General features: G+C 43.6%; 3 protein-coding genes across 5 annotated transcripts; 2 read left to right on the top strand and 1 right to left on the bottom strand.

Annotated features, from left to right (window-relative positions):
- Window positions 1-13: 13 nt before the first annotated feature.
- On the bottom strand, window positions 14-15,949 carry LOC108134846 (protein vav). Of its 3 annotated transcripts, XM_017255310.2 has the most exons (11): window positions 15,237-15,949; window positions 14,979-15,160; window positions 13,509-13,583; window positions 11,797-12,423; window positions 5,897-6,005; window positions 5,628-5,795; window positions 4,033-4,862; window positions 2,967-3,344; window positions 2,740-2,892; window positions 1,170-1,341; window positions 14-1,106 (listed from the first exon to the last, which is right to left on the bottom strand). In XM_017255310.2, the coding sequence occupies exons 1-11, from the start codon at window positions 15,477-15,479 to the stop codon at window positions 1,047-1,049; spliced, it is 2,997 nt and encodes a 998-aa protein (XP_017110799.1). In that variant the 5' UTR covers window positions 15,480-15,949; the 3' UTR covers window positions 14-1,046. The 3 variants fall into 3 exon arrangements, with proteins under 3 accessions (XP_017110799.1, XP_017110797.1, XP_017110798.1); XM_017255308.2 differs by lacking the exon at window positions 5,897-6,005 and having other exon boundaries at window positions 11,799-12,423; XM_017255309.2 differs by lacking the exon at window positions 11,797-12,423 and having other exon boundaries at window positions 15,237-15,946.
- On the top strand, window positions 6,514-9,826 carry LOC108134848. The gene is made up of 4 exons (XM_017255312.2): window positions 6,514-6,740; window positions 6,834-6,927; window positions 7,763-8,572; window positions 9,341-9,826. The coding sequence occupies exons 1-4, from the start codon at window positions 6,701-6,703 to the stop codon at window positions 9,597-9,599; spliced, it is 1,203 nt and encodes a 400-aa protein (XP_017110801.1). The 5' UTR covers window positions 6,514-6,700; the 3' UTR covers window positions 9,600-9,826.
- Window positions 15,950-16,409: 460 nt separating the features above from the next.
- LOC108134845 (rapamycin-insensitive companion of mTOR) lies at window positions 16,410-27,430 on the top strand. The gene is made up of 12 exons (XM_017255306.2): window positions 16,410-16,658; window positions 18,383-18,593; window positions 18,656-19,201; window positions 19,817-19,970; window positions 20,038-20,901; window positions 21,053-21,229; window positions 21,303-21,511; window positions 22,120-22,911; window positions 22,976-23,100; window positions 23,176-24,124; window positions 24,813-25,572; window positions 25,640-27,430. The coding sequence occupies exons 1-12, from the start codon at window positions 16,595-16,597 to the stop codon at window positions 26,765-26,767; spliced, it is 5,979 nt and encodes a 1,992-aa protein (XP_017110795.1). The 5' UTR covers window positions 16,410-16,594; the 3' UTR covers window positions 26,768-27,430.
- The last annotated feature ends 44 nt before the right edge of the window (window positions 27,431-27,474 follow it).

Raw genomic sequence — 27,474 nt, 5'->3', positions numbered from 1 at the left:
GCATGACTGATTGTTGCGGAATAAACAGTATATATTTTTGCTTTAAAAACTTCGTCGAGTTTTCTAACTACACATTTTCGCAAGTTATTCGTTGGATATATGAATAGGTAGGTACATTATAGTTAATAATAGATATCTATAAATTGGCTGGCCTAAAATGTTGATCATCTTGTAAATATGACGGTTATCGTTATTACTAAAGCTTTTACTTCCTTATCGTCGTTTCTTCATCGTAGTATTCTTATTTTCTGTTCGAACATTTTGTGGCTGCGTTGCTTTTGTTATGTTAACATTTGCGTTTCAACTAGGGTTAAATATCTAGCAGTACAATAATATGAATATATATATTTTTAAAGCTTCATTTTGTATGGAAATGCCGCACAGGGCATATATATATATATATATTCCCTTCCATTCGCACAACCCTCACTCGACGTGGGACGAATAAATTTGAAAAACAAAATAGAAAAAAAATATATAGAAATAGATCAAACAACACACGCACAAATAAAACTTAAGAAACTAAACATTCTTAAAAATGTAAGCATATACATATATATATATTTGCAATATATAATTTAAAACAATTGAAACATTAAAAGTATAGATTGACAAACGAACATTGGTGGTTGATTTTGTTTTGTTTTTTGTTTTGTTTTGTTACATTTTGTTTCGATTTTAGATATCGATTTTGTAATTTTCCAGTGATTGGCACAAATGTTTCGAGCAGACGCAAGAAATGATAAAATGTAAAACAATAAGTGCTTAAACACAAATAAAAACAAATTGTATATTTAAATATATTTAACTAGGGATACGATCTAGCTGCAGTTGTTGTTGCTGTGGCCGTGGCTGTGGCTGTGGATGCTGTCTGCCACGCCCTCCTCGATGGGGGCACCTCCTTGAGCGGCGGCTCCAGATCCAGATCCAGATCCCGATCCAGATCCGCATGCTTCAGCTTCAGCTCCAGCTCCTGGTGATCCAGCAATGGCTGCCGTTGCGGGCGTAATGGCCTTGGGTGCAAAGTAAACCTCGTAGTTATAATATCAAAGCTCTTCGCTGGCCAGTTTCTGCTCCTGCACGTACTCCTTGGGAAAGTAGCCCACCTGCGAAAGGCATCAACTATTGGTTAACAACAGGTCTTCAGGATAAAGGCATCCATGGCTTACCGTGTCACCGATCTTGCCCCGCCACCAGCCCTTGCTGTCGCCATCCTTGCCGATGACCAGCACCTGGCAGTCGGTGCGCAGCTGCAGCTGGTTGCTCCCAGCCTTCGGCTCGTAGTCATACAGAGCGGTCGCGATCACCTCCTTGTAGGGCCACTGCAGCGACTGGTTGAGTCTGGAAAGTGGTTAACCATTTAGTATGCTTTCTAGTTCACTTCTCTCTCTCTCTCTCTCTCTCTCTCTCTCTCTCTCTCTTGCATCCAGAAATTATTTCTATATCTTAAATCTAAGGGGTTATAAGACATTATCACTAACACTGTTTGATGTACCAGTTGAGTTAACTTTTTAATGGTACAGTTTAATCAAAAAGGAAAGGCGAAGACGAATGTAATCCTTTCTTTTAGTCTCAATGCACTTCAATGTTCAGAATGTAAATAAAAGAAGATATATAGCTCTCATGCCCAGAAATTCATTCTAATTGCAGTCCAATGCCAGTTCTAAAGACGTTATTTTGAACAAGGACACATAACACTACTTTATGTACTAGTAAATCAACCAATTGAATTTAATGTTCAGAATATATACAAAGAAGATTCATATTTTCTATCAACAGATTACCATCCATTGCCAGTTCTAATGAGATTAATTTGGTTATAAATGCTTATAAGACTATTAGACTATCCTACATTTTATCACTATCATGCCTTTATAGAAAGTAATTAGTGTTTGCGCTTTTTAATAAAATGAATAGAAATGTATTGACTTAATAAGTTAAGCTCACATCATTTTTATAAAAAAAAAAGTAAAACCTTTTCATTTGATTTTTTGATTATTATTATTTTCAATAATTCCTATTATGTTGCTATCATATGTTAGTTTGGTAAAAAAAAAAGGTTTTATTACCATTCAATTGGTTGCGTAGCATTTAACGTTTATATACATATATTTTATATATATAACTGCGGTCTGGAAAATAGTAGTTTTTTTTGCTTATCAATCAAAATTTTTTTTAAAACCACTTTTCCATTTTTTTTTTTTATTTTCATGAAGCTAATACTTTTTAAAAATAAATGAAGCACATATAAAAATCGCATTTATCATAGTTTATTTAAAATATTTAAAAAAAAAATTGTGAACAAAAATTTGTTCATTTCTAGTTTAAAAACTAGGTCAGATATTAAAAATATTTGTATTCCAACACAATGCCGTTAAGCCGTTTAATCAATTATTTTTAAAGAAATCAAGTCAATACAGATGTATTATGGCTATTGGAATTTAATACTATTATTTTATAAAAGTAGAATATTGTTGTTAAAAAATTTCAATTAAGTCATCAAGTTAAATCTAAGCCTAGACATAAACACAAAATTTGTGCAAAAGTATAGAAGTAATTACACAAATATTATGTGTCAAATTTGAAACAGAAGGTGGTGATTCCTTTTGGAAATAATAATCATTTTCGACATAGTTTGTAGCACAAAATAATCTTTTTGGTAACTTGGGTTATTAACCCACTTAATGACTAGAGCCGAGATCAATAAAATGCATCGCTTATGTCACGCTTTTAGCTTACCCCGCAAAATTCTCGCCCAGATCGTTGCGTTCGTAATAGGAAACCAGTTCGACGATGGTCTTGAAATGCCGGCGCGAGGACAGGCAGTAGAGCATGGAATCGCCGGAGTTCTCCTGGTTGATTTTCATATGTTTGATCACATGATCATCGGTCCTACGGACAACAGACAACAGAAAGACAGCATGGCATTGCATGGATTGAATAAACCCAATGAACATTCAACTCACTTCAGGCTGAGGGCGTACATCGTCTCGTGGGCCGTCGACGGACCCTGGGGACGCACGCGCAGCAAGTAGGTGCCGATGCGTCGGTTCTCCAGCCGATGGGCCGCCGTCTCCCGGTCCATGTTGCCCGCAAACCAGTTGAACTCGGACAGCTGGCGATCGCAGACGGGCGGCGGCACACTCACCGGATTCTGTTTGCAACGCCCCGTCGACGAGATGCAGCCCTTGTGAACGCTGATCTGGCACACCTTGCACCGATAGCCCTGGTGGATGCGGCCCTTGAGGAACTTGGAGCAGTGCCGGCACGTGGTCGGGGCGTCGAAGGTGTAGATCTCCATTTTGTGGTCCGTACTTCGGCAGCCAGGCGGCTCGAGGCTTTCCCTGTGATTAGAAGTTTATATAAGTTAATCTCTCTTTAATACAAAGAAGCCTTAACACACTATTTTAGTGCAATAACGCCTGCACATAAAAGTAGGCATCCTATTTTTACATACACAATATTTGTTAAGCATTAAAGAAACATAAAATCAATATTTTGTATTCGATATTTAAAAAAAAAATTATTTTATTATTTTGTAATATTTAAAAAACGAAAAGTGCAATAAAGAGAAAGTTTGCAGGAGTAAACAACTTAACAACTTAACTTTTTAAGTCTAACGTTTCACATATTTTGAATGTGTAAAAAGTTTTAATTAGAAAATATTTGAAATATGTAAGAACTTAGTTGTTGAAACAGGCAATCTGATCAAAAATATTTCTCCCTTCAGAAATTTTTGTTTTTTTCCATCGAGACAATGAAAACACAATTTTCTTTTTTTTCAGTTTGAGAATAAATCGTTTGTTTTTGCCCTGAATGTTGATGTTTTTATAGTGTTCCGAACCTATCCCTAGATATTTGATCAAAATCAGTTAAATACACAGAACTTTTTGTATACATGTGTACAGTGATAATGTTAAAAAATCCAGCCGATCGGACAACTATTTCCTATATATTTAATAAATGATAAATTAAGAAAAAAAGTAGTGGAAGTTTGGAAGTGGTGTAGCAAAGTTGACAGCATATACTCACATGGCCTCGGTGAGGGCCTTGCGCCACTTGTCCCGCTCGTGCTCCGACTTGAGGTACAGGGTGAAGGCGGTCTTGCCCGACTTGCGGGCGAGCAGCAGCTGGTACTTGAAGCGCGTGTCCCGGCCGAGGGTGCGCCGCGAGTGGCTCTGCTCGACGCGATAGTCGGCCAGGTTGTGCGAGTCGCGGTAGTTGTACTGCATGTCGCCCGTCTTGATGTGCAGCGCCTTCACCATAATGAGGATCTTGTCGAAGACGAAGGCGTAGCGCAGTTTGGTCTTCTGGTCCTCGTGCGCCTTGATGTGCAGCTCGCCGTCGAGGAGCAGGCGGCCGTACTGCAGCAGATCGCCGCCGTTGCCGTTCTGCAGCAGTTGCAGATCGAAGATGCTGTCCTTGACCTTCTGGATGATCACCAAGTGGTCGGAGTCGCGCTTCACCTCGTTGATATACTGCGACACATCGATCATGGCCTCCTTGGCCCGCTCCAGCGAGCGGTAGTCGTCGTGCAGCGGCGACGTCTCCTTCACCAGCTTGTCCAGCAGCAGATGGTACTTGAGGATGCGCTGCATCGGCACCGACAGTATGTCGCGCAGCTGCAGCTTGCCCACGTTGTAGTCGCGCTCGCACTTCTGCACCAGCTGGTCGATGATCTGGTTCTTCTTGCACACGTCTGCCAAATAGTCGATGGCGGCCAGCAGACACGAGCAGTACTCGCCATAGATGAGGAACGGTTCGCGGAAGTCGAGGAAAACCTGGGCCATCTTCACCTTGGCATTGGGCGTCAGCGATTCCCTCAGTTTGTCCAGGAACCTTGTGTGGATGTCGGCCAGCTCCTGTGAATATGGTACGCCAATTAAGTAAGTAAATAATTCAATTGAAATTATAACTAAAAAGAAGGTAATGTTTATATGACTCGACTTTTAAATACCCTACACTCTGTTGACCAACTGCCGCCGGCAGATGGCGCCACCATTTCTAAGGCTAATTTGTCATCTTGTACACCAAATAAATCATTAAAATAAAAATTAAAACTCATAAATACGTTACGTTATCAGATAACCGTCACTATGCTAATTAATTTCAAAACAAATATGCAAGATATTCCATCATTTGTTGGGTAGATATGGACAAAGTTTGTGAATCGGTACTGGTAAAAACTAATGAAAAAAACTAATTGAGACAGTACGTCTTAACAAAAAAAAATAAATAAAATAAAATAGAATATGGAACACATTACGAATTTACCCATTTGCCGTGACTTTAAAAATGAAAATGCGCATACATATATTCTCTTCTGCTTTGATAGCAAAATGTGTACTTAAATTGGTTGACAATTTTAAAAGATATAATCAAACATATGAATAACAAATGTGATTGTCTTAAATGAAAACAAAATGCACATTCCATATAGAAGAGCCTTATTTATTATAAAAACTTCTGTTGCCCTGCATTATATTTAATTTAATTCTAAAAAAAATTTGTTTGGAATAAACATATACCGACAAATAAGTGACCTTTGTCAACATGGTTTCGCGATTTGTGGTAGATAGACATACAAATACTTTTCAACGCATAAAAAATCATAACGGATAACTCACTTTAATCCGCGGAAAAATGATACGCAGCCCGTCCTCATTGAGATGACGCTCCAGCGGAGCCATAAACTTGGTCTTCAGTGCGGTGAGCACGTCCAGATAGTTGGACTCCGTGTCGATCAGCTCCCGGATGACGTAGTCGCGCTGCTCAAAGCTCGTCGACGAGGCGGTCTAGAGGGGAAAGACGGAGAAGTCCAGAGATTAGGGCGGTCAGGAAGCAAGCGACTGGGCCACCAAAGTGTCTCATGCACGGACAGGCGTCGCAATTCTACCTGGCTTCTACTCGTCCTGTGCAGGGCGCACAGATCTTGGTACACCTCCTCTTCTTTTGTGTTGGTGTGGTCGTAACCGGTTCCATTGCATGCAATATTGTCGGTGGTACTAAAACAAAAAGGAAATAAATGCCAAAGGAAAACATAAAAAATCATAAAAAACGTAGGCAAGTTTCTTTTTGGGGGGAGGGGGCTTCCTATTGATTCAAATGAAAAAATCGTCCGAAAAACTATTGCAAAACATATAAAAGGGCACGACATCAAATCAGATATCTCTCTTGCAGGGTTTCAAAATTTTCTTACTAAACGGTCTTAAATCTGGCTTACAGATATATATATTTAAAATAACTAATGAAATTATACGATTATTTGTTCTGCATATCTGAATAGCTAATTTTATTTCTTATTTGTCGTTTAAAGGAATGCAGTAAAATAAATAGGTTTGCCTGCAAAAAAATTAAAAAACCCATTTATCAACATACACAATAAAGAAATAAGTTTAATTTCTACCAAACGTGCAATTTAAAAAGAAATTTGAATACGATAGGCCGACAGCCGTTGGCCCGATAATCGATTATCGCCACTGTTAACTAACAGTGCGATTAACAGGGCGATAGAATTCAACTAGGTGGCAGCCTTGGCCGGGCAACCAGAACATCTGTGGCAGAACAATAAAAAAAAAATAAAAAGAAAAGAACTGTGTGGTTTCGGGATTTCATTTTTATTGGCCCCCAAAATCACGATTTTTGGACTCCCGCTCGCTCCGCACTGGGCACAAAAGGGGAGGAGCTGCAGCCGGGAACTATGGACCACCACACGTACGCCAAAAGTGGATCCAAAAAGTGTAGGCAACAACAACACGTGTTCTGATTGCACGACCTACGAATGCACTAATTCCGCATTTTTCTCTTCTACAATTGGCATTTATATTATTCAGGGTCCGCGGAGGAGAAACGCGACCTGGTGGTGCAAAGGATCGCGGCGGATGAACTCTTCTCCCGGTATTCGCCCAAGCACGCGGAACCATGGAAGTGAGTTTCTTGGTTATATCCACGAGGAGAACTGGCGAAATGGTGAAGTGGGTCTAGAATCCCTCAGAAATACTAGCCATCGGGGTCACCAATTGTGCTTTGGGCATAAATCTGGGAAACCTATTTGTGGAACTCAGGTCTTGTAGCACCTAACAATGCAGATATTTGTTTAAAAGGGGATTAATAGGGAAGCCTTTGGTTTTGTTCAGAAATAACAATATGATTCTCACAACTTTTACCAATATTCGTGTTAAAAAATTGTTCTGTTTTCAAATGTGTACAATGGCACATTTATAAAGAATGCTTTAAGCTCCTAACCTTTCACAATTTAAAACTTGCAACCTATTTCCTTAACTTGCATTTTAAAAAAAAGGAATGTGAATTAATTATTAAAGAACAACAAAATTGTATAGACCTTAGACTTCTGAAAGTTTTTAAAAACTAAAAGCTAAACTAGAACTAGCGGTAAAATTGTTTGTTTACAACTTTGAATAGTTGTTATCTAAAACTTCGTATAAGATTTTAGTCTATATCCAACTATTAATTAGTTTATGAGTTACAAACATAAAAAAATTCGATTGCCAATAGAAAATGAATAATAATAATAATAACCTTTCAAACCAATTTAAAGTACAAACTCTTCCCGACAAATTCTATAAAAAGGCTTAAAGTATTTCTCAGCATTGAATTGTGATTCTCAAGAGCAAACATTTTTAAATTGTGGCTAATGAGCTTAAGACGACTCCAATCGTCTTTATAATATCATAACCAATCCTGATCTCTTTGCATATATCAATCGGTAAATCAGTAAAAAATACTTTTTATATCCCTTTAGAAAATTCAAGGACATGGCCAAAATTGGCGACTTCAGCGAGATTGCGCTGCGCAAGCAATGGTTCTCCATGGTGCAACGCTATCGCATCCACAAGGCAAACGCACTTGGAGGCCCGCTCAACAAGCAGAGCATCGAGGAGCTGAACAAGGAGTGGGAGTTCTTTGGCCTCATCCATGCCTACATGAACCAGAAGACCGCCGACCTGCACTCGTATGCGCTCAAGGAGCCGAATGTGGAGCCACCCAACAACAACCTGGCCATCGCCAGCGTCTATTCCTGCGACGAGGCGCAACTTTCGCCCCTGATGTTGGGCGTGCTCAACGATCACAACTTTGGCGAGCGATCGCCGCCAAACGAGGGCGATACCACCGACGACATGGACGACTCAGCCGCCGCATCGCCCTGCCATCGGAGCAGGGCCAACATCGCCAGCATTGCCCAGCACAGCAACAACGATGAGCTGGACAGGCTGCTGGCCGAGGCCACCATGCGCAAGGATGCCGGTGAAGGCGGAGGCGGTGGCGGTGGCGTTGGCGGATGCGGAGACTGTGAGAATGCGGGCGAGGATGTCTGCATGACCACCACCTGCCACGAGATGGAGTGCGGCCCGGTGATGATCGGCGGCGAGGTGTCCCTCTCCAACAGTCGCTACAACGACGGCTTTGATGAGTCCTCGACGGCAACAACAACGACAACGGTCGTGAAGACCGAGAAGCTGGAACAGCAGCCTCCAAGCGAGTTGGTGGCCAAAACGGTGAGGAAACGCCACCACCAGCGCAAGGTGCTCAGCGAGAAGGACAAGTATTACAGGTGAGTCAATCGGCAAACTGAGTGAATTGTGCATTTAAAACTGAATCGAACAACTTTTCATTTGAAAACAAATCTATTCTCTGGAGCAACTTAACTTTGATAGCTGTTTTTGCTGCTTAAAACAAAATATAAAACCTTAGAAAAATAAATAATATTTAATAATCCTTTTTGAATGCATATTTAAAGATTAATTAAAAAAAAAAAAAATTAATCGGTTTTCTAGAGCAACTTAACTTTATAGCTATTTTTGCCAAGTATAAAACATTAGAAAAATAAAAAAAACTTCAATTGAAAATAAATCTGTTTTCTAGGGCAACTTAACTTGGATAGCTAAAAATATAAAAACATAAAGTAATAAACATTTTTAAAATCTTTTTTGAATGCATATTTAATTGAAAAACTTATTAATTGAAATTGAATCGGTTTTCTAGAGCAACTTTTCTTTTTTTCTTCTAATAAATTTGAGAATACTTTAAAAGAAAACGTTCTTATATTCAATCAAAATATGTGAACATTTTAAGTGCAATCAAAACTGGAAGTACATTTTTTGGAAATGATATTAGTTTTAGCTAATCTTGTTTACTTAAATATAATTTAAATACTGAACACATTTAAATGGCGTACAATAAACTAAAGAGAAAATTGTACAAACTTTACCAAACTTAGAGGCACTTGTTTCTATGTTCCCCAAGGACTCAAATTTCACTCACTCAATAGATTTGGAAACTAAGAGTAAAATCAACTAATTAATTAACTTAACTGTTGCAGGCATCGTCGTCTCTACGAGCAGCGAATGGAAAAGCGTCTGATGGGCTTGTGCACCGTGGTGGGTCAGCTGCTAAAGCAGTTTGCCCCCGACATGGATGTGCAGCCACTTCTGGCCTTGGGCAGCCAAATGGCCCTCAACTCGCCGGCACCGAGTAGCAGTGATGGAAACGAGGAGGAGGACCAGGATGAGCATGAAGACCAGAATGAGCAGGAGGAGCAGGAGGATGCAGATGCGAATGCCATGTCACTAAGAATCTAAGCGGACATTCGAAGCATATTGCTCCACTTCGGACAACTGATTGTTAGTTCCTATCTGTTTCTCCACATTGGAATCCCATCTCAATTGTATTTCTTACAATTCGCAAGCGAAGTATAGATAGACACGTTAAGTGATAACGAAAACTGAATACATTAATCAAATGAAAGAATGTAAACACTAGATAAGCAGAAAGCAAACCAAATACAATGCGTATGGAAATGTAAAAAGACTTGAACAATTAATGGGGCTAATAATTGAAAAGCAATATGGTAAGGTTCCCAACTTGTCAATACTGCAGTTTCAAAAAATGTACTTTGTTAAAAGTTAGTGTAATGGTAGATATTATGTATAATACCAATAAAACAAAGACACATTTGGGTAATAGATAATGCCAAATAATAATAGGATAATCACGTGAAACGCGAAAACAATATCATTAGCCATCGGACAGACGAGTTGTTAGTTGTTAATGGGTTTCCGTGCTTCGGCCTTTTCTCGCCGCACATCCCCGATTGACAGGCAGAAGCTATTGGTTATGGATCGATATGGTTTGGGGTTTTCCCATCTGCTTGGTGCTTCGATGATGACTGTGCCGAACTACTTTTGCAATATGCTCCCACATCCCAGCTGGGTAACACAATGGTTACTGAAATAGTGTGGAAAGTAGTTGGCATGGCAAGCACTTCCGGTGGCTATCTATGTTTCCTCGATCGGTGTCAAGTGGGGGGGGTCGATAACCCATTGCATTCCCGTTTTGGATCAACCAGAAGCAGAAGAGCGGGAAGAAAGTGGCGCTCGGTGTGATATGGTATGTGTGTTATATACTCTATATGCTATGGGGTATATTTCGTGACCTCTAATCTCAGGGATGCGGGGGGGTTCGTTGGTGGGTGGATTGGTGGATTGGTGCGCGTCCGGGTGGGTTAGTGGTTGGTTTGGTTGGTTGAGTGGTTCGAGTGTTTCGAGTGTTTCGGGTGACGGGAGGCAAGCTAAATAAGCTCAAGCGCAAGCAAGACAAGCTGTGAATTGTGGGCATGGGCATTGGTGCAGGGCGGTTTCTTACGGCTACTTGGTATCTAAGGGATCAAGCATTCGACGGATGGATATGGGCGGCAGGAAGAAGAGGGGAGGAGGAGGCGAAGTGTCGGGAAAGGAGATAAAAGGCTGTTACACAAGACGATACACTGGGGTGGGTCGATCTTTACGGACAAAATCGTAGGAGCAGAAGGTAATCTGTGAGCTGTTTTATGGTTACCGCTTCTAAAAACTGAAATATATTCGAATTTCAACTATCAGTTAAGTTACTTGAACTTATAGATTTAATCTAAGCCAATGAAGACGAAGTGTTAAGAGCTATTAAATTGCAAAAACTGTCAGTTAGGATTTAGAAAAAAAAATAAAAGGAAGCCAATTTGGTTATCCGAAATATATAATACGCTTTCAATTAAAGAACACTTTACTTAATGCACTAATTGCTATTTAAAACGTTGTGTACCACTCTATTAAATTTGTTAATGCTTCTATATTAAACCAGATAAGGTGATTTCGTTGTTAAATTGCTAAACGTTGACTAAATTGGTTTCATTTAAAAAGTATTTTGGTCATTTTACTTGTACGATTTTTATTTAACACAAATTTTAAAATTAATTGAAAATTATATCTCATGTCCTTCGCATATGTACAAGTGTAAAATTTTGTATTCATTGTCCAAAGAGTTACTTCATAAATACTTATTGAAACAGCAAAGTTACTTCATAAATACTTTTTCAAACAGAAATGATACTTTCGTTAAAGTTTCTTTTGGACATTTTTAAAAGTCGAAGACGGATTCGGCTGATGTTCTTGACTAAAAATATATATTATTGTTTTCTTAATTGCGTTGCCAACTTCTGACTAAGAAACATTGCCTATAACAGCTTTCAGATTACATTTCGTTCCTAGAATTTTTAGTATATTTCCAACAAGTCCGAACTGCAAAGCAACTGACTATTTCCAAACATAACATACAATTTTTAATTGAATTTAGATCTGATTTAGCGAGTATGAAAAGTGGCCAAAATAATAAGACTATAAGATTTATATTTTTGTGCATGGAACTTCCGTTGCTTTGGTCTTGGCTTGTTGAGTTCGCTTTCGATTCATGGCGGATCGATCCCACCCCGCTGGACACAAAGACAGTTAATATGATGGACAGCACACCTCGGGTTTGGCCTTGGCCTGGAAGGTGACGTAGCACAGGTCCTCGTAGACCTTCTCGTCGTCCTCGCTGTAGATGTAGGCGTACTCGTGCTCCGTGGACGCCATCGAGGAGCGGTAGTTGTAGACGGCGGCGGCCGCCCGCTGCAATCGCTGACTTTCGCTGATCAAAAGCGACGACGAGGAGGAGGATGTGGACACCAGCCGGCTCGTTGGTGGCCCGGCAGTCGTTGATGACGAAGTGACTGCGACGGCTCCGTCGCCCAAGGGCGATTCGCATTGTCGGGCAAAGGATTCCGGAGTGGGCGTGACCGCATTGGAGGCGGAATCAATCGTGGTGGAGCTAACCACATCCAGGGTAAGATCGAAGGAGAGGTTCCTTTCGCCAGCCAGCAGCGGTGTCTCCACGCTCGCATCATCCAAATCATTTTCGATGGTCGAGTCGCACATATTGGAGAGCGAGTCCTCGATGTAGTCGTCGATGTCCTCGGTGCCGTTCTCGATGGTTATGTCGCTGTTCTCGTCCAGCGATCCACTCTGCGACGTTCTATCGTAGTACTCCGCCGACGAGGAGGCGGATGCGGAGGCGGAGGCGTCAATGCTGCTCGTCTTCTGCATGCTCAGATCGCTGGGGGGAATCCCCCGATTGCGACCCACATATCACATTCACCACCAAGCAAGCAACACCCATTCACAATTCACATTCACAATTACACACACCGATTTCAATTCAATTTGATTTGATTTTAGTCGATTCATTCACCCAGAGTGTTAGATAGAGATAGAGACAGACAGAAAGAAAGAGAGAGAGAGAGTGTGTTAGATAAAGCTGGACAATGGGATATATGCTTGGGTCTGCGTCTGCTCGACATTGACATCTACTTCGACTTCGACTTCCTCATCTTGCACAGATAACAATGAATGATAATGATATGGATATATGTACATACATATATATCTGATATAATTATTCAGTGATTTCTAATCAAAATGTACCATTTTGTAAAATACAAACCAGTTCCTGGTATTTATAATCTAATAATATATCTTTGCAGTTTCATTTTTGTATCTTATCTTAAAGTTCGGCAAGAAATGCATTAAGATTGTAAGATTTTATAATTAACTCAGCTAATTTATAAACTGCCGAAAAAAAAGCAATTTATGTGTACAAATGTCATAACTTCTTTGTCTTACATAAATTTATCCGAGATAATTAATCAGTGATAATAGCTTTAAAGGCTAAAATGCCCTTTTAGGGTTCACCATACATAGGGTTTACCACATAAAACCCAGTTTCTGGTTTATATATATTTTTTGCACAGTTTTATCTATTATTTTATAATTTTAACTTTATAATTTTATCGTGATTTCGAGATGTCAAAATTCCAGAAAGAAAATAATTTATGCCCAAAAATGTTTGAATAATCATACATATTTGTTCCATGTGCTCGATAAGCAGCCAGACAAGGGCTTATATTTAGTCTTGGGTCCGGGAAGTATGTGGGCGCATAATGAGATCGGTTCGGGTCGCATTGGTTTTTATGGGTTAAGGGGCGGGGACAGGGGACATGGGACAGGGGACAGGGGTTTGCTGGGGCAGGAAATGCAGGCCTGCATCCATGAGCAGCGGATCAAGCGGGGGAACACGCACCATGGCTCAGGGACACTAAACGGAGACGGAGACGGGGATCCCGCCCAGAATTATGTACTCACGTGGAATGCAGGTCCTTGTAGATGGCTTCGTCCGAATGGGAGCGCTCACTAGGTGATAGCTGCAGGTTAAAGCCACTGAAAAGGGTTTTAAATTTATAAGTTAGTCAAGGATTTAGCTTGATTAAAAAAAAATATATATAAATGTGTTATTTTTCCTATACATATGTTCAGTGTACACACATATTTTATTTTAATTATGTAATTTAATAAATGAGATACTTAATTCATATTGCAGAAGTACATATTTATTTAAAATATAAGTTGGTCCTTGCCAATAATTGGGGACATATTGTTGACTTTACCGACCTTTCCCGATTCGTAGAAAATAATATACATATTGCTTAAAAAATAAATAGTCAAATGTTAAACACATTTTTTTCAACACAAATTTAAAGTATATATTTCAGAAACGTAGATTATTGAGGGAGGAGTAGGGATGTTAAATAATTTTTGTTTCATCATTTATGTTTGAAAATGTAATATAGTGCTCTTTTAATGTCTTACTATATGTACTATGAGTATTAATAATTCATTTAATCTGTTATGTCAATAAATCGTTCAGAAATTTGTTTTTCTTTTCACCCCCTTAACAATCCTCATAAGTCTTGAACCAATGAATCTATAATGCAAATTGCGATCTAGCTCATTGAAACCAAAATGTGGTTGTAAACATGACCGAATGATTAATTTGATTGTGTTATTTTTGAAAAATCGGTTTTGGTGCGCACTGAAGAATTTCAATATTCCGTGCAGGTATTTGCGAAATGCACATAAATCAATATTATTAAATTCCGTGCTATTTAAAGCTAATAGGATGATTAATTTAATTAAATACAAAAAAAATCGATGTAACGAAATTATTCTTTTTTAAAAGGCTGGCATAATAATGATTTTATTTCTTAATATTTTTATCTTCCCGTTTTTTTTAAAAAGTCAAAAAATACTTATAGAGAAAAATACCACACAAAATTAGTGTAGTTCTATAACCTTGATAAACAATTTTTTATTTTTCTATTGCATCAAAAGCTAATCTTAATGCAAATATAATTTTTAAAAAATTACTTATTATATTCCTATTCTCTATGTTTCTTGCCAAAATAATTTGACACTGGACCATTATCTATATGTTTGAATTTGCATCTGAATGTGATTGTATCACATTTGTTGATAGGAATACATTTTGTATTCTTATCAACAAATGTGAAATGAACTGAATCAATTCTGATTCGCTGGGACTTAAAGCAACACTGTCTGAATCTGAGCCAACCTGAGGCTATTATATAGAAACAACAATTCAATTTTAAAATAATAAAATAAAATAATGATAACCATTGCAAACTACTAAACAATTTCAATCAATTTCTAAAGCATTTCTCTTTGACCACCAGTTGCTTGGCTGTGCCTAAACACTATCTGAATTCGAAGGGATTGGCTGGAGCACCGAATCCCACTCCCACTTGGCGTACTCACATTAGATCCGGATGCATCTGCTGCACCTTGCGGCACTGCGAGAGCTTGGAGAGCGTGATGAGGACGCGGTGGAAGTTGGTCAGGTCGTACAGCATCGTTGGCTCGAAGAGATCGGCATCGCGGATCCCGAAATTGTTGTGGCACACGTCCAGGAAGAGCTTGATGTTCTTGCTGCACAGGAACTGCAATGGGTTGTGTGGCAATCCGCTTTAGATCTTAGTCCATCATGGTTCCGCCTCCCTTGCCCTTCTACTTTACCTGTGCCATTTGTGGCTTGCGATTGAACTCCCGTGGATCCATGCTGCTGGGGTCCAGATGGATGACCAGATTGCAGAGGAGCACACCATCGCGGAGGGTCATCGCCAGGATGCGAATCTCGGCGTCCGCCTGGGCGGCCTTGTGGTCGGGCGGGATGACCTTGCATCTGGTCAGCCAGGCGACGCACTCCCTCCACAGATCGCCGTTCACACCTGCCACGCCCCCAAAACTGTTGCTGGCCATTTGGAAGGGAGTAAGGGAGTAAGGGAGGAAGGGAGGAAGGGCTTTGGTTAGGGGTCGGGGTGTTTTGGGTGGGTCAACTCGAAACTGTTGTGGGTGGTCGATTGGGGGGGTGGGAGGCGTGGGAGAGCGGGGTCGGGAGGCGGGTCGGTACGGTGGGGAGGGGCGGGGCGGGGCCTCTCTCGTTGCGTTAATGAAAACAATTGAGGCTCATCAGTTGGCCGTTGCGAGATACACAGAAAACAACAAAAACAACGGAGGCGACCGAATCGAAAAGCGTACGAATCGCGTACGTCAGCGTTTTGGCCGTTTTTGCACCGACACACGCAAACACACTGCACTAAGCACACGGCAATGGGAAAAATGCTTCGCTTTTGGTTTTAAAATTAATTCTTTTATTGCAAAATATTGGGTTTATCGAAGAGGAAGAAGTCTCGACTTCCGATATCAGACTATAACAACCGGTGTGACCGTTCGAGGCTCCCTAAAATATACTGTTGCGATCGAAAAATACTAACTTATGCCATCAGTGCTGCAAAATGCGAATATTAAGGTTACATGTTGCTGTTTTCTAGACATATTTTTTGAAAACAGCGGGATCTTGAAACTCTGGATTTTGTTTTTAGCTATTTAATTATGAAGTCATTTCCACATATCTAACGTTTTCTTTAGTCAGGTTAGCGATTTTTATTCAAAACTTTCTAATATAATATTTAACTGAAAGTTCTTTGAATGGAATCATTTTTGGACTTATTATTATTTAACTGAACATTGAAAATACATAAAAATATATGTTAACACCATTCTTCTATATTAAGCAGTGCAGACTGGAAATCTATTTTATAAATAATGGACAGATTTTCGATTATTTTTCCCATTTGTTTTGGCTGATACTTACTGAAGAGGACCGCAATGGCTTAGTTGGTATTTTACACTGCCCCTCGGACGGTCACACTGAAGCGGCGAGCAGCCCAATAAAAAAAATGTAAATTGTGCAGCAAGTGAAATTGAAAAGCAATATATTTAAGTGTGATCCGCGTGTGCTGACATTAAGCAAATCGGCGGGTGCCGATTGCCGCCCCCGCCCCAAAGATCCCCGCAAATCGCCTAACCCCGCGATGGCCTCCCTACATTCCAGTTGGCGTTTTGGCAAGCGGAGCAAATTACAATTACGCATTAAAGGTAATGTAACGAATGTGTTAATTGACATCAACATGAAATCGGGATGTTGTCGCAACCACCGCTGGGGTTTTCCCTACCTTTTCCGTTGTTGTTTTTGGCGATTTCCGGGGGAAAACAGCAGCTGTTGCTGTTGTGGATCCCATACCGTTACCTTTACACTGCAAGCGCCCCCTCCCCATTCCCCTTGCTTGTGGACTTATTCAATAATTGGTTGCATCGCATTTGTTGACATTGATGTCAAATGCATGGGCAACCACAGAAACAACAACAACAAAACACGCTGGCAGAAGCGCTGTTAAGTTGACTGCGCATAACGGTACCGATGTATAGCGAACGATTTGCTTAACCGATGTATATCGACAGCATGGCATATTCTGATCAGCATTATTTCCCCTGAGCCAGCGGATCCTATATTTACTTTTTATTTATGTACATATTTTTATTTTTATTTTGGTTGTTGCTACTGTTGTGTTGGTGTTGTTGCCATTTGACCAAATTCTTCGGCTTCATGTTGGCCGACTATTTATAGACGGTCGCCAGCATAAAGAGAGCCCCCAAAAACGATGACGCAGCACCAGCAACAACAACATAAACATCCACAAAACATTAACAACAATAACAAGAAGAAGACATTAAATGCTCGGTTTCTTCCATTCATCGTGTCCTTCACTATTTCGCTCTCTCCACCTCTTTCTCTCTGACACTCTCTCTCTCTCTTTTTCCATCCAAATCCATCATACAAGTACAGTTAGTTGTAACGACGACAACAACAACAACAATAACAGCAAAAAAAAACAACAACGAAACTGTTATGACGCCGTTGTTGTCATTTCACGTGCACAGCCTGCGTCGACGTTGGCAGCGGCAGAGACAGAGCTCATTAGCTTCGCTCGTGGATCAATTTCACTTTGATCGCTTTCTATTGCAAGTGGCTACTTTCATGCATGTGTATGTGCATCTAAAAACGAGAGATTCTAATGCTGATCAGGATATATCTGTTTAAATCTATCTAGGAACGATATTATCTATTTAGGTTTCTTATTTGAAATTGTTCACTATTTTGATATTTAGGAGTATTTTTTATAATAGTTGAGGAATCAAGTAAATTTCGCAAACAAATATTGATTTTTTTTAAACTATTAAAATATGCCCAGAACATAAATTTAACAAAAAAAACCTAATTGACCCTAATTCAAAATGTAATAAACTTTTTTAAATTTTTTAGACATATTCGATTGCAACATCACCTGATATTACATTTTTTTTTAAATATATCGTAAATTTACAAATTATTAATTATATTTTTATTGTATTAGTATTAGTTCTACAAAAATCAAAAAATGTTTTTTTTTTTTTAAATTTATTTTAATTTTTTTAATTAATATTTAAAAATGTAATTGTAACAACTTAAGGAATAAAAAAGTGCTAGGTTAAACCTTTTTAGCACCTTAATCGAATTTCAATATAAGATCTTGATTGTACAATACATATATGCACATACATGCGTAAGAAACGTGTCGAAATAACTTTTTTAGTCTTTGTAGGATCGAATAATCTTTCTTATTATTTCTTTCTTATTAATTATAAATAGCATGCTTAATGTTAATGTAATCCAACTCTATTTAATCGAAATTGTTACGATTTCTATTTCTATTTGTACGACTAGAAAATGCAATTTAAAAACAAGAACTAATTAAACGCTTTATCATTGATTGTCCTTACAGTTTCGCAGGATCCGGAGGACTTTTACCGCCTGGATCCCAAGCAAACGGCCGCCGAAAATGCCTTCGACATATACGCGATGCTCTGTATGGAGGAGACGCGGGACACGAAGCGACTGTTCCTGCTCAACGCGCTGGCCTCGCTCTGCTTGGGGGCCCGAAAGGGCTCCCACCACAACAACATACGCTTCAGCACGGAGGAGCTGCTCTACTGGTAAGGTTTTCTGGGGTGATCTGAGCGCCAAGACTAATGTCCTCCATGTGGTTCCGTTGCAGCCTGAGTGCCTCACTGGTGCACACGTTCACCCAGGTGCGAGCGGCGGCATTGAGGACGATCCGCTATGCCCTGAGCACGCCGAAGGACATCAAGGCGTTCAATGCGCTGCAGCTGCAGCACCTGCTGTGCCGCTCCATTGACCTGATGCTAAAGAACGACGATGAGCGCGTCCAGGCCCTGAAGCTGGTGCGCAAGATGCTGGCCATTGCGCCGGAGGACATCAGTCCGGTGGTGGTGCGCTGTCTCGTCTCGCTGGCCGACAGCGGAATCGAGGAGAACGACAATCTGCTGCGCGCCTGCCTGGCCACCTTGGCCGAGTTCGCCGTGCTCAATCCGGCGCTGCTCATCGTCTGCGGCGGCGTTACCTCCATCACACGCAACGTGCTGGAGTGCCACAATCCCCGCATTGCCGAGAGTCTCTGCGGCGTGCTCCTGTACCTCCTCGAATGGCCGCAGACGAGGAACATCTGCGGAGTGCGGCTGGATTGCCTGGCCGCTCCGTACTGCGACTTCACCTACAGACTCGGCATCATGGATAAAAACAAGTGAGTCTCTGAATAACCAAGGCTTAATTACATATTTAATTATACGTGTAAAGGTTTCAAACCGAAAATAATATTATATTATAACAAATTGGTTAAGACACCCTAAAATTTAAAACTGCTGACAACCCAATAACATAATACAAATGCAAACTGCAAATGAACCCATATTTATGGAAGTTTCGCAAATGCTGAATCAGCTTTAAAAACCAGACGCCTTCGGATCGATTACACTTATTGACTTGCCGAAAGTAAACAAACCGTAGTGCTAAAGTTCTAAACAAAAAAAGCTGATGTCGGTGATGATTGAATACATTTGGCCGCACTTACCAGCATTGCAAAAAACAAATTGTTCAGAAATGCTGCTAATAATCAAATAAGCTACAAACATATGCTAGTCAGAAATGCAACTAACAAACAAATAACTATTAATTGCGTTTAAGACCCCATAGTTTGTTTATATTTGATATGAGCATACAATATTTTACAAAGCAGAAAAGAGTCCATAAACAGTTTATAGACCAAATTCGATGAGCCAAATAGTTGTTCATTTCAGTACTACTGCATACAGTGCAACATTAGCAACATTATTCTCACAGACATATAATTATCTTGCAGAGATGCGCGTGAACTTCGCTACACCAGCTGTCGACTGGCACTTCTGTCCGTGCTGCGCAGCTGGACGGGCACCCTCGAATTCTGTGATCCTAGCAAACCCTCAGGCCTGAAGGCAATAGTCGACGCTCTTTATTTGAATCAGATTGAAGTCAGAGTGAGTACATACCTAACCGCTTCTTTTGCTATTGAGCTGAAATCATTAAACAATTGAATTCCCGCAGAAAGCAATACTGGATCTGCTGTACGAGCTGCTCTCGCTGCCGCAGCCAACGTGGACGGATGACTATGCGGTGGCGCTGCAGGCTGTGGATCCGTCGGACTTCCAGACCTCCTGGCTGCTGACCAATGGCTTCGTGTCCGCCGAAGGGCGCTCCATTCTGCCAACGCTGGCGGCCCGGGCGCCCAGTGTGGTGGAGCAGCACCTGGCGCTGATGCTCTACTGCTTCCTGGAGACGGGACTGCTCAATGCGCTCGTCGAGGTTGCCGTGGCCAGCGACCAGTTCGTGTCGGTGCAGGCCACGGTGCTGATTGGCAAGATCCTGCAGCTGATGCACACGCACCTGCCGCCGGACATCTGCTGCACGAGTCCGGCGCTGCCCACGCTGGTGGGTCACGCCACCCAGGGAAACCAGCAGGCCAATGCGGCTGTGGCCGCCCTGCAGAACTACCAGAAGATGCTGCGCCAGCGGCCGGCATCGTGCAGCCTCTTCCTAGACAGCATTATCCAGGGCGGTGCCCTCATCCAGACGCGTCTCTTTCGACGTCACCTCAACGTGCAGGAGCAGGCGGGTCCAGTGCTCCAGCTGCAGGATACGGCCGAAGCGGCCGCTTCAGCGGTCCCGCCCGTCGGCCAGTTCCGAGCCACGCTCGATCGCTCCCGGCTGGACTCAGTCTCCTCCAGCGACGAGTCCAACTCGCAAGCTTCGGGCTCCTCGAGGTCCAGTTTCCGGCTGAAGCGAAAGTTCTTCCCCCAGGCCTTCTTTGACAACTTTCGAGCCTTCAATCGGCTGCTCACTGACTCGCGGGTGCTGACCCAAGCGGATGCGCATCTCTGGGACTGGGATGTTATCACCACCATACTTAAGGTGAGCCCAAACGAACTATACGTTCACAGAGCTGTAATGCTGTATTGATGTCAAAGCTACATTAAGTACCAACCATTTTGAAACATTAATGTGATGGCTTCACTTGCACTTACAACAAGGAATTTATGACATTGAGCTATTCTTTTTGCAGTCGAATTTAATCCGCAAACTGGACTACACTCTGGGAAAGTTCCTGAGGCGCCTTGTGGACTTTTACAAGCCGCGCAACAATCGGTTTTCGCACCAGGATTTGGTGCCTGGACAGAGCCTGCCAACGTATGTCAGTGCCGGACTGGATCTGATCGATGTCCTCTTGGGCAGCAGCGAGGTGGGTGCTCTTAGTTGTAAAGCGACCTTGGTGGAAACCCACCTAATGACTCTCTATTTGCTCCACTTTGCAGTTGGAGTGTATGCGCTACATAACCGACTACTTCTCCGACATCAGCCAGCAGTTGGCGGCCGTCACCACATCGAATCGTGCCCACGACTGTCTCTTTAGTCCGCAGCACATGAACAACACGATGTGTCAGCAGTATTTCCTCTATATCGGACGCATGTGCCGAACCACCAAGGGCATCGAAGTGCTCAAAAACACCACCGTATTTGAATAGTAAGTATCATTAACTCGAATCTACTAAGTAGAAACTAGGAAAGGTCAAAAGTTGTTAGGAAGTCAAAGCTTGGAAATTGTCAAAAGTGTACTTATAAAATATGTTGAAACTAAAAATGTATATTACGAAGGAAGATTAATCAATAGTTAGTATTCTAAAAGAAGAAAGATGATAGGGAAAGGGTATTTTTGTAGGCAAGTGAAGAAGATCATGGGTTCTTGTAAGAGCTAAGCTAATCGTATATTATGTATATTATGAAGGAAGATTAACCAATAATTTCTATTGTAAAAGAAGAAAGATGATAGAGAAGAGTATTTGTAGGCATGTATATTATTATGTATATTATGAAGGAAGATAAACCAATAATTTGTATTGTAAAAGAAGAAAGATAAAAGGGAAAGGGTATTTTTGTAGGCAAGTGAGGAGAAACATGGGTTCTAGTAAGAGCTAAGCTAATCGTATATTATGTATATTATGAAGGAAGATAAACCAATAATTTCTATTGTAAAAGAAGAAAGATAAAAGGGAAAGGGTATTTTTGTAGGCAAGTGAAGAGGAACATGGGTTCTAGTAAGAGCTAAGCTAATCGAGAAACCCGTACTTTCAGCCTGATCAACCTGGTGCGACTGACGGATCATGTCTGCTATGTCAAGCTGATTGTGTCCGGCTTGAACTACAGCTACGAGAAGCTGCCTCGCCAGGTGCTGGAGAAGGCGCTGACGTCGGCGAAGACGCGCAGCGGACGACTATATGCCACCCAGTTCATGGCTGTGCTGCTGCGCGCCCGACTGCCGCACTTTGAGGTGTGGGGCATTCCGTTGATCATCCACCAGACGCGGGATGCCGACCGCAGCGTGGTGCTGGCCGCAATGGAGGTGCTGGAGGAGGCTTGCCACGACAAGTACTACCTGGAGGAGATTGTCAGCCGGTGGCCCAATCTCACGCAGCGCGGCGATGCCGGACGCCTGCTGATGGCCCGCTATTACTCACTGCCGCGCGGCCTGAACAGTACGAAGGCGCAGATCGTGGATGAGATCCGGTACTGGCGGAACGGGTACAACAAGCGCTACGTGCTCCTGGTCGAGGCCGACACCCACTCCAGCCTGACGCTGCACATCCGCAACGAGGATGGCTACTACTCGCGGCGCAACTGCAACCAGAGACCACAGACTGTTCCGCCCAACATTGCCCCCCATCTCTACGGCCAGATGGCGCAGACTGCCCAGGGAATGACGGCGCTGCGGAAGCACGGCGATCTGCCGCAGCTCCTCGAGCTGCTCACACGGGCCAAGTGCTCGGACGACGGCGAGTGCCTGGACCTGAAGGCGTCCATCTGGGCACTGGCCCACGCCTCAACCCATGCCAATGGAATTGAATACTTTGTGGAAGTGAATGCTAGGTGAACAAGTGGTTTTTTATGCTTATTATTGAATTGTACTCAATGTAATTCCCCATATTCGTAGACTCTATGAGAAGCTGATTGTGCTGGTGACCAAGTGCGAGGTCTACTCGGTGCGAGCCACCTGTTTTAGTGCCTTGGGACTTATTGCCGGCACCCAAGCAGGAGCCAATATACTTTTTAAACTGAGTAAGTGCATATGCCCACATATGCCTACCTGATTATTGAATTAAATGCCTAAATATAAAACTGCATGTTTGGCAGACTGGCTGAGCGTGCGACATGACAGGAATACCATGTGGCCAGTGCATCAGCCGGAGGACTGGATGTCCAGCCAGTACACACCGGTGCGACATTACTACGAGGATGTGCCGGCGGACAACCTGACGATGCTGGAGGATCAGATCGATGGGTTCTACTACACGGGCTCCTACTATTGGAATCTGCTGGGCGACCAGACGGAGTCGAGTGCAGGCGCCGGCGGTGTGGCCATGTCCGGAACCACGGGAGGCCTTCATCCCACGGTGCAGGATCCGAACACAACAACCACGACCACGGATAGCGTTCGCACCACAACTGACGATGTGCATCCCAGAATGTTGGCCAGCCTGGCTGGGGTGGCCGCCAAGTCGAAGACTCTGCCGGAGGGCAGCAACCTGCGCCAGGGCAAGCACCAGCGCTCGCTCTCCGAGTCGAAGACCACGGATGTGATTAGCTTGCTCGGCGGCGGAGCCACCACGATGCCGGGGGCAGGGCTCTATCCCATGCCGTACCAGCATCGCATACGGTACAACTCCTGCACGGATTCGAACACTTCCGGCGTCAGCAGCTGCGAATCGGTGACCGGGCGCACTGCAGCCGCGGCCGCCGCAGCAGCGGCCAACATGAGCGATTTCCAGCAATTCCCGCTGAGTCCCATTCCGAGCATGTCCAATCTGCTGGAGAGCGACGAGCTGATCCGGCGTCACCAGCTGGCCACCAGTCTGCTGCCCTCCACCCTCAGTCCCATGGCCATGAAGGGCTATGCCCAGCTGCGCTCCCTGCGCGCCCACAGTCGACCCGTCTTCTCGGAGTCGGCGGCCGCGTTCTACGACTTCGCCGAGATGATCGGCACACCCGAGGTGCAGATGCGCCGGCCCGACTGGACCCATGCCCATCGTCGGCTCAAGGTGCGCAGTCTGGACCGCCAGCCCAAGCTGAATGAGGTTTACAGGTGAGTTTCGCATGGTAGGGAATGAGTAGACAAGAACAAAGACAGCTTGACAAAGTTAAAAGTAAATAGGCGACGCCATCTGTCGGATTGCAGGGTCAACTTTGCTACCCCCGCCCCCGCTTATAGTTTTTCGCTCTCTTTCGCTCTATGCAGTGACGTCATAATTTAAAAATGCTTAATAACTTCTAAAATATTGGTTCGGTTTGGAACATTTTTGGTGTGTCGATTGATATTGACCGAATAAACATAAACCGCTCAATAGCTGGCCTCACCATGAAAAAGTTTCAAAATTAATGAGCGTAAGAGTGGGAGTGTCAAAACTTTAAAATAAATTAAATACTTGATAGGCGTTACTAAAATCTGCAGGTTTAATCCAATTGTCTGGCTTTTGTGGTATTCGATAGAAAGACGGACAGAAGGACGGACAAAAACACGGATAGAAAGACGGACAGAAAGTCGGACAAAAAGACGGACAAAAAGACGGACCAAAAGACGGACCAAAAGACGGACGAAAAAACAGACAAAAAGACGGACAAAAGACAGACAGAAAGATGGACATGGCTAGATCGGCTCGACTTCTACCCGTTATATACTTTTCAACTAACAAAAAATACCCTTTTACCTAACGAGTAACGGGTATGATAAGTAGTAGTGGATGGTACTCAATCCGTATTTTACACCCTTACAGACGTCTCTCCGCGGACGAGTTGAACGTGCTGCTGCCCACGCTTAACGCCCCCAAGTTCCTGCCCCAGAACGACCTGCAGGGGCCGTGCTACGCGGGCATCTGTCTGCCCAAGAACGTGCTGGACCTGTTTCCCACACGCAACCTCAGTCGGACGTACGTGTCGCGCGACATCCAGGACCAGGATCTGATGGGCATCAATCTGCTGGGCAGCATTGGTCGGCAGCCGTTCCTCAACGACTCACTGACCAACGAGGGCGGCGACGAGTCCTCGGTGATATCCTCGCTGTCGGACGTCTCCTCCGCCAGTCGTCGCCAGCCGCGTCAGTGGCAGCAGGGCGCCAAGCATGCGCGGAGTCAGTGCCTCCACTGCGCCCGCTCGCCAAGACAGCAGTCGGGTCACGACCACAGCGTTGGCCAGAGCAATGGTGGCGTCGGTGGTGGCGGTGGCGCCTCCCTGGCCCCCTGTGAACTGTACAGCAGTGCGGCAGCCGCCCTTGTGGCGGCCGGCATCCAGGCCGGACCTGTTCTGGCCAAGAAGAGCTCGGGATCGTCCGCCGCGGGAGGCGCGACGTCGGGAGCCGCTTTGGGTGCGGACATAAGCTTCCATTCGCCGGAGAGCATGCTGAGCGAGGACAGCCTGCCGGACAGGCTGACGGCCTCCATACTGTACAATGTGCAGCGGCTGGCCAATCCCGTCAGTGCCAAGCAGTCGAAGATGGCGCTGCTGGAGCTTAAGCAGAAGCATCCGCACGCCTTTCAGGTGAGAACTTGTGCTTAACAAAGTTAAGTTGTACAGCAAACAGGATAAGTTATCCACTGCATTATAGGACATTTGTCTCTACTCGGAGTCCTGCAAGACGCTGGGCAGGAGCAGCTATCGCATGATTGCCCGCCGCTTCCTGCAGGAGCTCTTCCTGGACCTCAACTTCGACTCGTTCTACGTGGAGCCGCAGCTGATAATCGGGGCGCGAAAGTTTCCCGACGACGAGAAGCCACTGGCCTCGCCGCCCGCAACAATGCAGGCCATGCCGTTCAAGGCCATGATCCTCAAGCCCAAGCCGGCGGCCCAATTGGCCAGCGTGTACGAGACCAGCTGGGAGAACCTTATAATGGACCAGTCGCCCCGCATAACCAAGTCTTCGCCGGCCGCTCAGCCGGCCAATGCCCAGGTGAAGGCAAAGCCACGGAATCAGCTGCACATCGACGACACGGAGAGCTCGCTGTCCAGTTCCGACGGCGACGGCGACGACGACGCCGGCGAGGATGTCTGCGACGGTAGTGGGGCGGGCACGCAGGCCAGCTCGGTGACCACCGCCCACACAGCCCTGCCCACCGGGAACAGCAATCGCAGTAGCATCTGCACAATCAGCCAGCAGCCAGCTGCAGGTGTTGGAGCAACCGGAGGAGGAGCAGCAGCAGGAGGTGTAGGTGTGGCCACCTCCGCTGGAGCGGCCAGTGCATCGGATGAAGCCGGTACAATTTTGAGGAACGAAAACCGGCAGTACACTCGCGGACGCTTCTACACGCTGGAGCTGGACTTGAGCTGCACCAAGAACAAGTTTCCCATCAAGGATCGCAGCCAGGCAACTCCGCCACCGCCAACAGCAGCAGCATCAGGAGCCGGAGCATCAGGAGGAGGAGGCAAGAGTTCGCCCACACAGGCTGTGCCGATACTGCAGCGTCAGGTGAGCGCTGATGCGCAGGCAGTGTCGCCCACCATAGCCGGTGGTGGCCATGAATCCTCGTCGGCCCTGCACTATTCCACGGTGACCAAAAGCTTGGCGGCATCGATGGCCAAGCCGGTGGGCAGCCTCTACTGCGAGAAGCGTTTGCAGAGCTCCAAATCGGAAGCGGTTCTCGATGAGGTGGCGATAGCGAGACGAGCATCTGGCGGTGTGGGAGTGGCCAGCTGGCGCCAGCTCCTCGACACACTCGGCGAAGATCAGCTGAAGTAGTCCAGTTTTGTCCAGTAGTCCAGAAGTTCAGTTGTCCTCCACTCATCATCTCCACATCTCATTTTTAAAACGCCCGCCCGCCCGCCTTCCTAAACCGAAATCGAAATCGAAACCGAAATCAATCGGATGATTGTAATATATCAAATCAAAGAACATGTAGCTACCTAGTTTTAGGCACACCCTACTATAGGAATTAAGTTATTTTCACCTAGTTCGTTACGCCTAATGTTATTACCATAGTTACTTTTACGATCACCACTTATGCATAGTTATTTTTAATGAAATTCATAACCTTAAGCAGAAAACACCAACAAACATCAAAAAATCCCAAAAAATAATATATAATTTTCTAATATAATAAATATATCTACCAACATACTGTATAAAAGCAAACAAACGAAGGCAAATTGGATGAATACCTTAAAGCAACAAGAAACAACCACGAACCACCGCGATTTATTTAATCAATTGTACTTAAAACGAAAAAAAAAGAGAAATTAAAATCTAGTGGCAAAAGAAAGAACAAGAAAGAACAAGACCACAGAATCCTTAAATCAAGAAATTATCATTAACGTTGAAAACAAAGCAAGAAAAGCGAATAACGTGAATCGTTCACAAACAATTTAAAAACCAAAATAAAATCAATAAATTTACAAAACTGAACACCTCGGATTTACTATTTTGATGGCAAACTGGGAGAATGGACA

Source organism: Drosophila elegans, unplaced genomic scaffold (genome assembly GCF_018152505.1).
Source record: "Drosophila elegans isolate 14027-0461.03 unplaced genomic scaffold, ASM1815250v1 contig_149, whole genome shotgun sequence".
In the NCBI taxonomy this organism is placed as follows: domain Eukaryota; kingdom Metazoa; phylum Arthropoda; class Insecta; order Diptera; family Drosophilidae; genus Drosophila; species Drosophila elegans.
This window is presented reverse-complemented; position numbering and strand designations above follow the sequence as displayed.

Coding starts and splice junctions, on each gene's coding strand:
- LOC108134848 (XM_017255312.2), top strand. CDS start 6,701: ATGGACCACCACACGTACGCCAAAAGTGGATCCAAAAAGT. Junction 6,741..6,833: donor CAAAAGTGGATCCAAAAAGT/GTAGGCAACAAC, acceptor TATATTATTCAG/GGTCCGCGGAGGAGAAACGC. Junction 6,928..7,762: donor AAGCACGCGGAACCATGGAA/GTGAGTTTCTTG, acceptor ATATCCCTTTAG/AAAATTCAAGGACATGGCCA.
- LOC108134846 (XM_017255310.2), bottom strand. CDS start 15,479: ATGGCCAGCAACAGTTTTGGGGGCGTGGCAGGTGTGAACGGCGATCTG. Junction 6,006..11,796: donor GCCAAGGCCAAACCCGAGGT/GTGCTGTCCATC, acceptor TTTTTGTTTTAG/TACCACCGACAATATTGCAT. Junction 2,893..2,966: donor ATGTACGCCCTCAGCCTGAA/GTGAGTTGAATG, acceptor TGTTGTCCGTAG/GACCGATGATCATGTGATCA.
- LOC108134845 (XM_017255306.2), top strand. CDS start 16,595: ATGGCCTCCCTACATTCCAGTTGGCGTTTTGGCAAGCGGAGCAAATTA. Junction 19,971..20,037: donor TGAATCAGATTGAAGTCAGA/GTGAGTACATAC, acceptor GAATTCCCGCAG/AAAGCAATACTGGATCTGCT. Junction 22,912..22,975: donor TTTGTGGAAGTGAATGCTAG/GTGAACAAGTGG, acceptor CCATATTCGTAG/ACTCTATGAGAAGCTGATTG.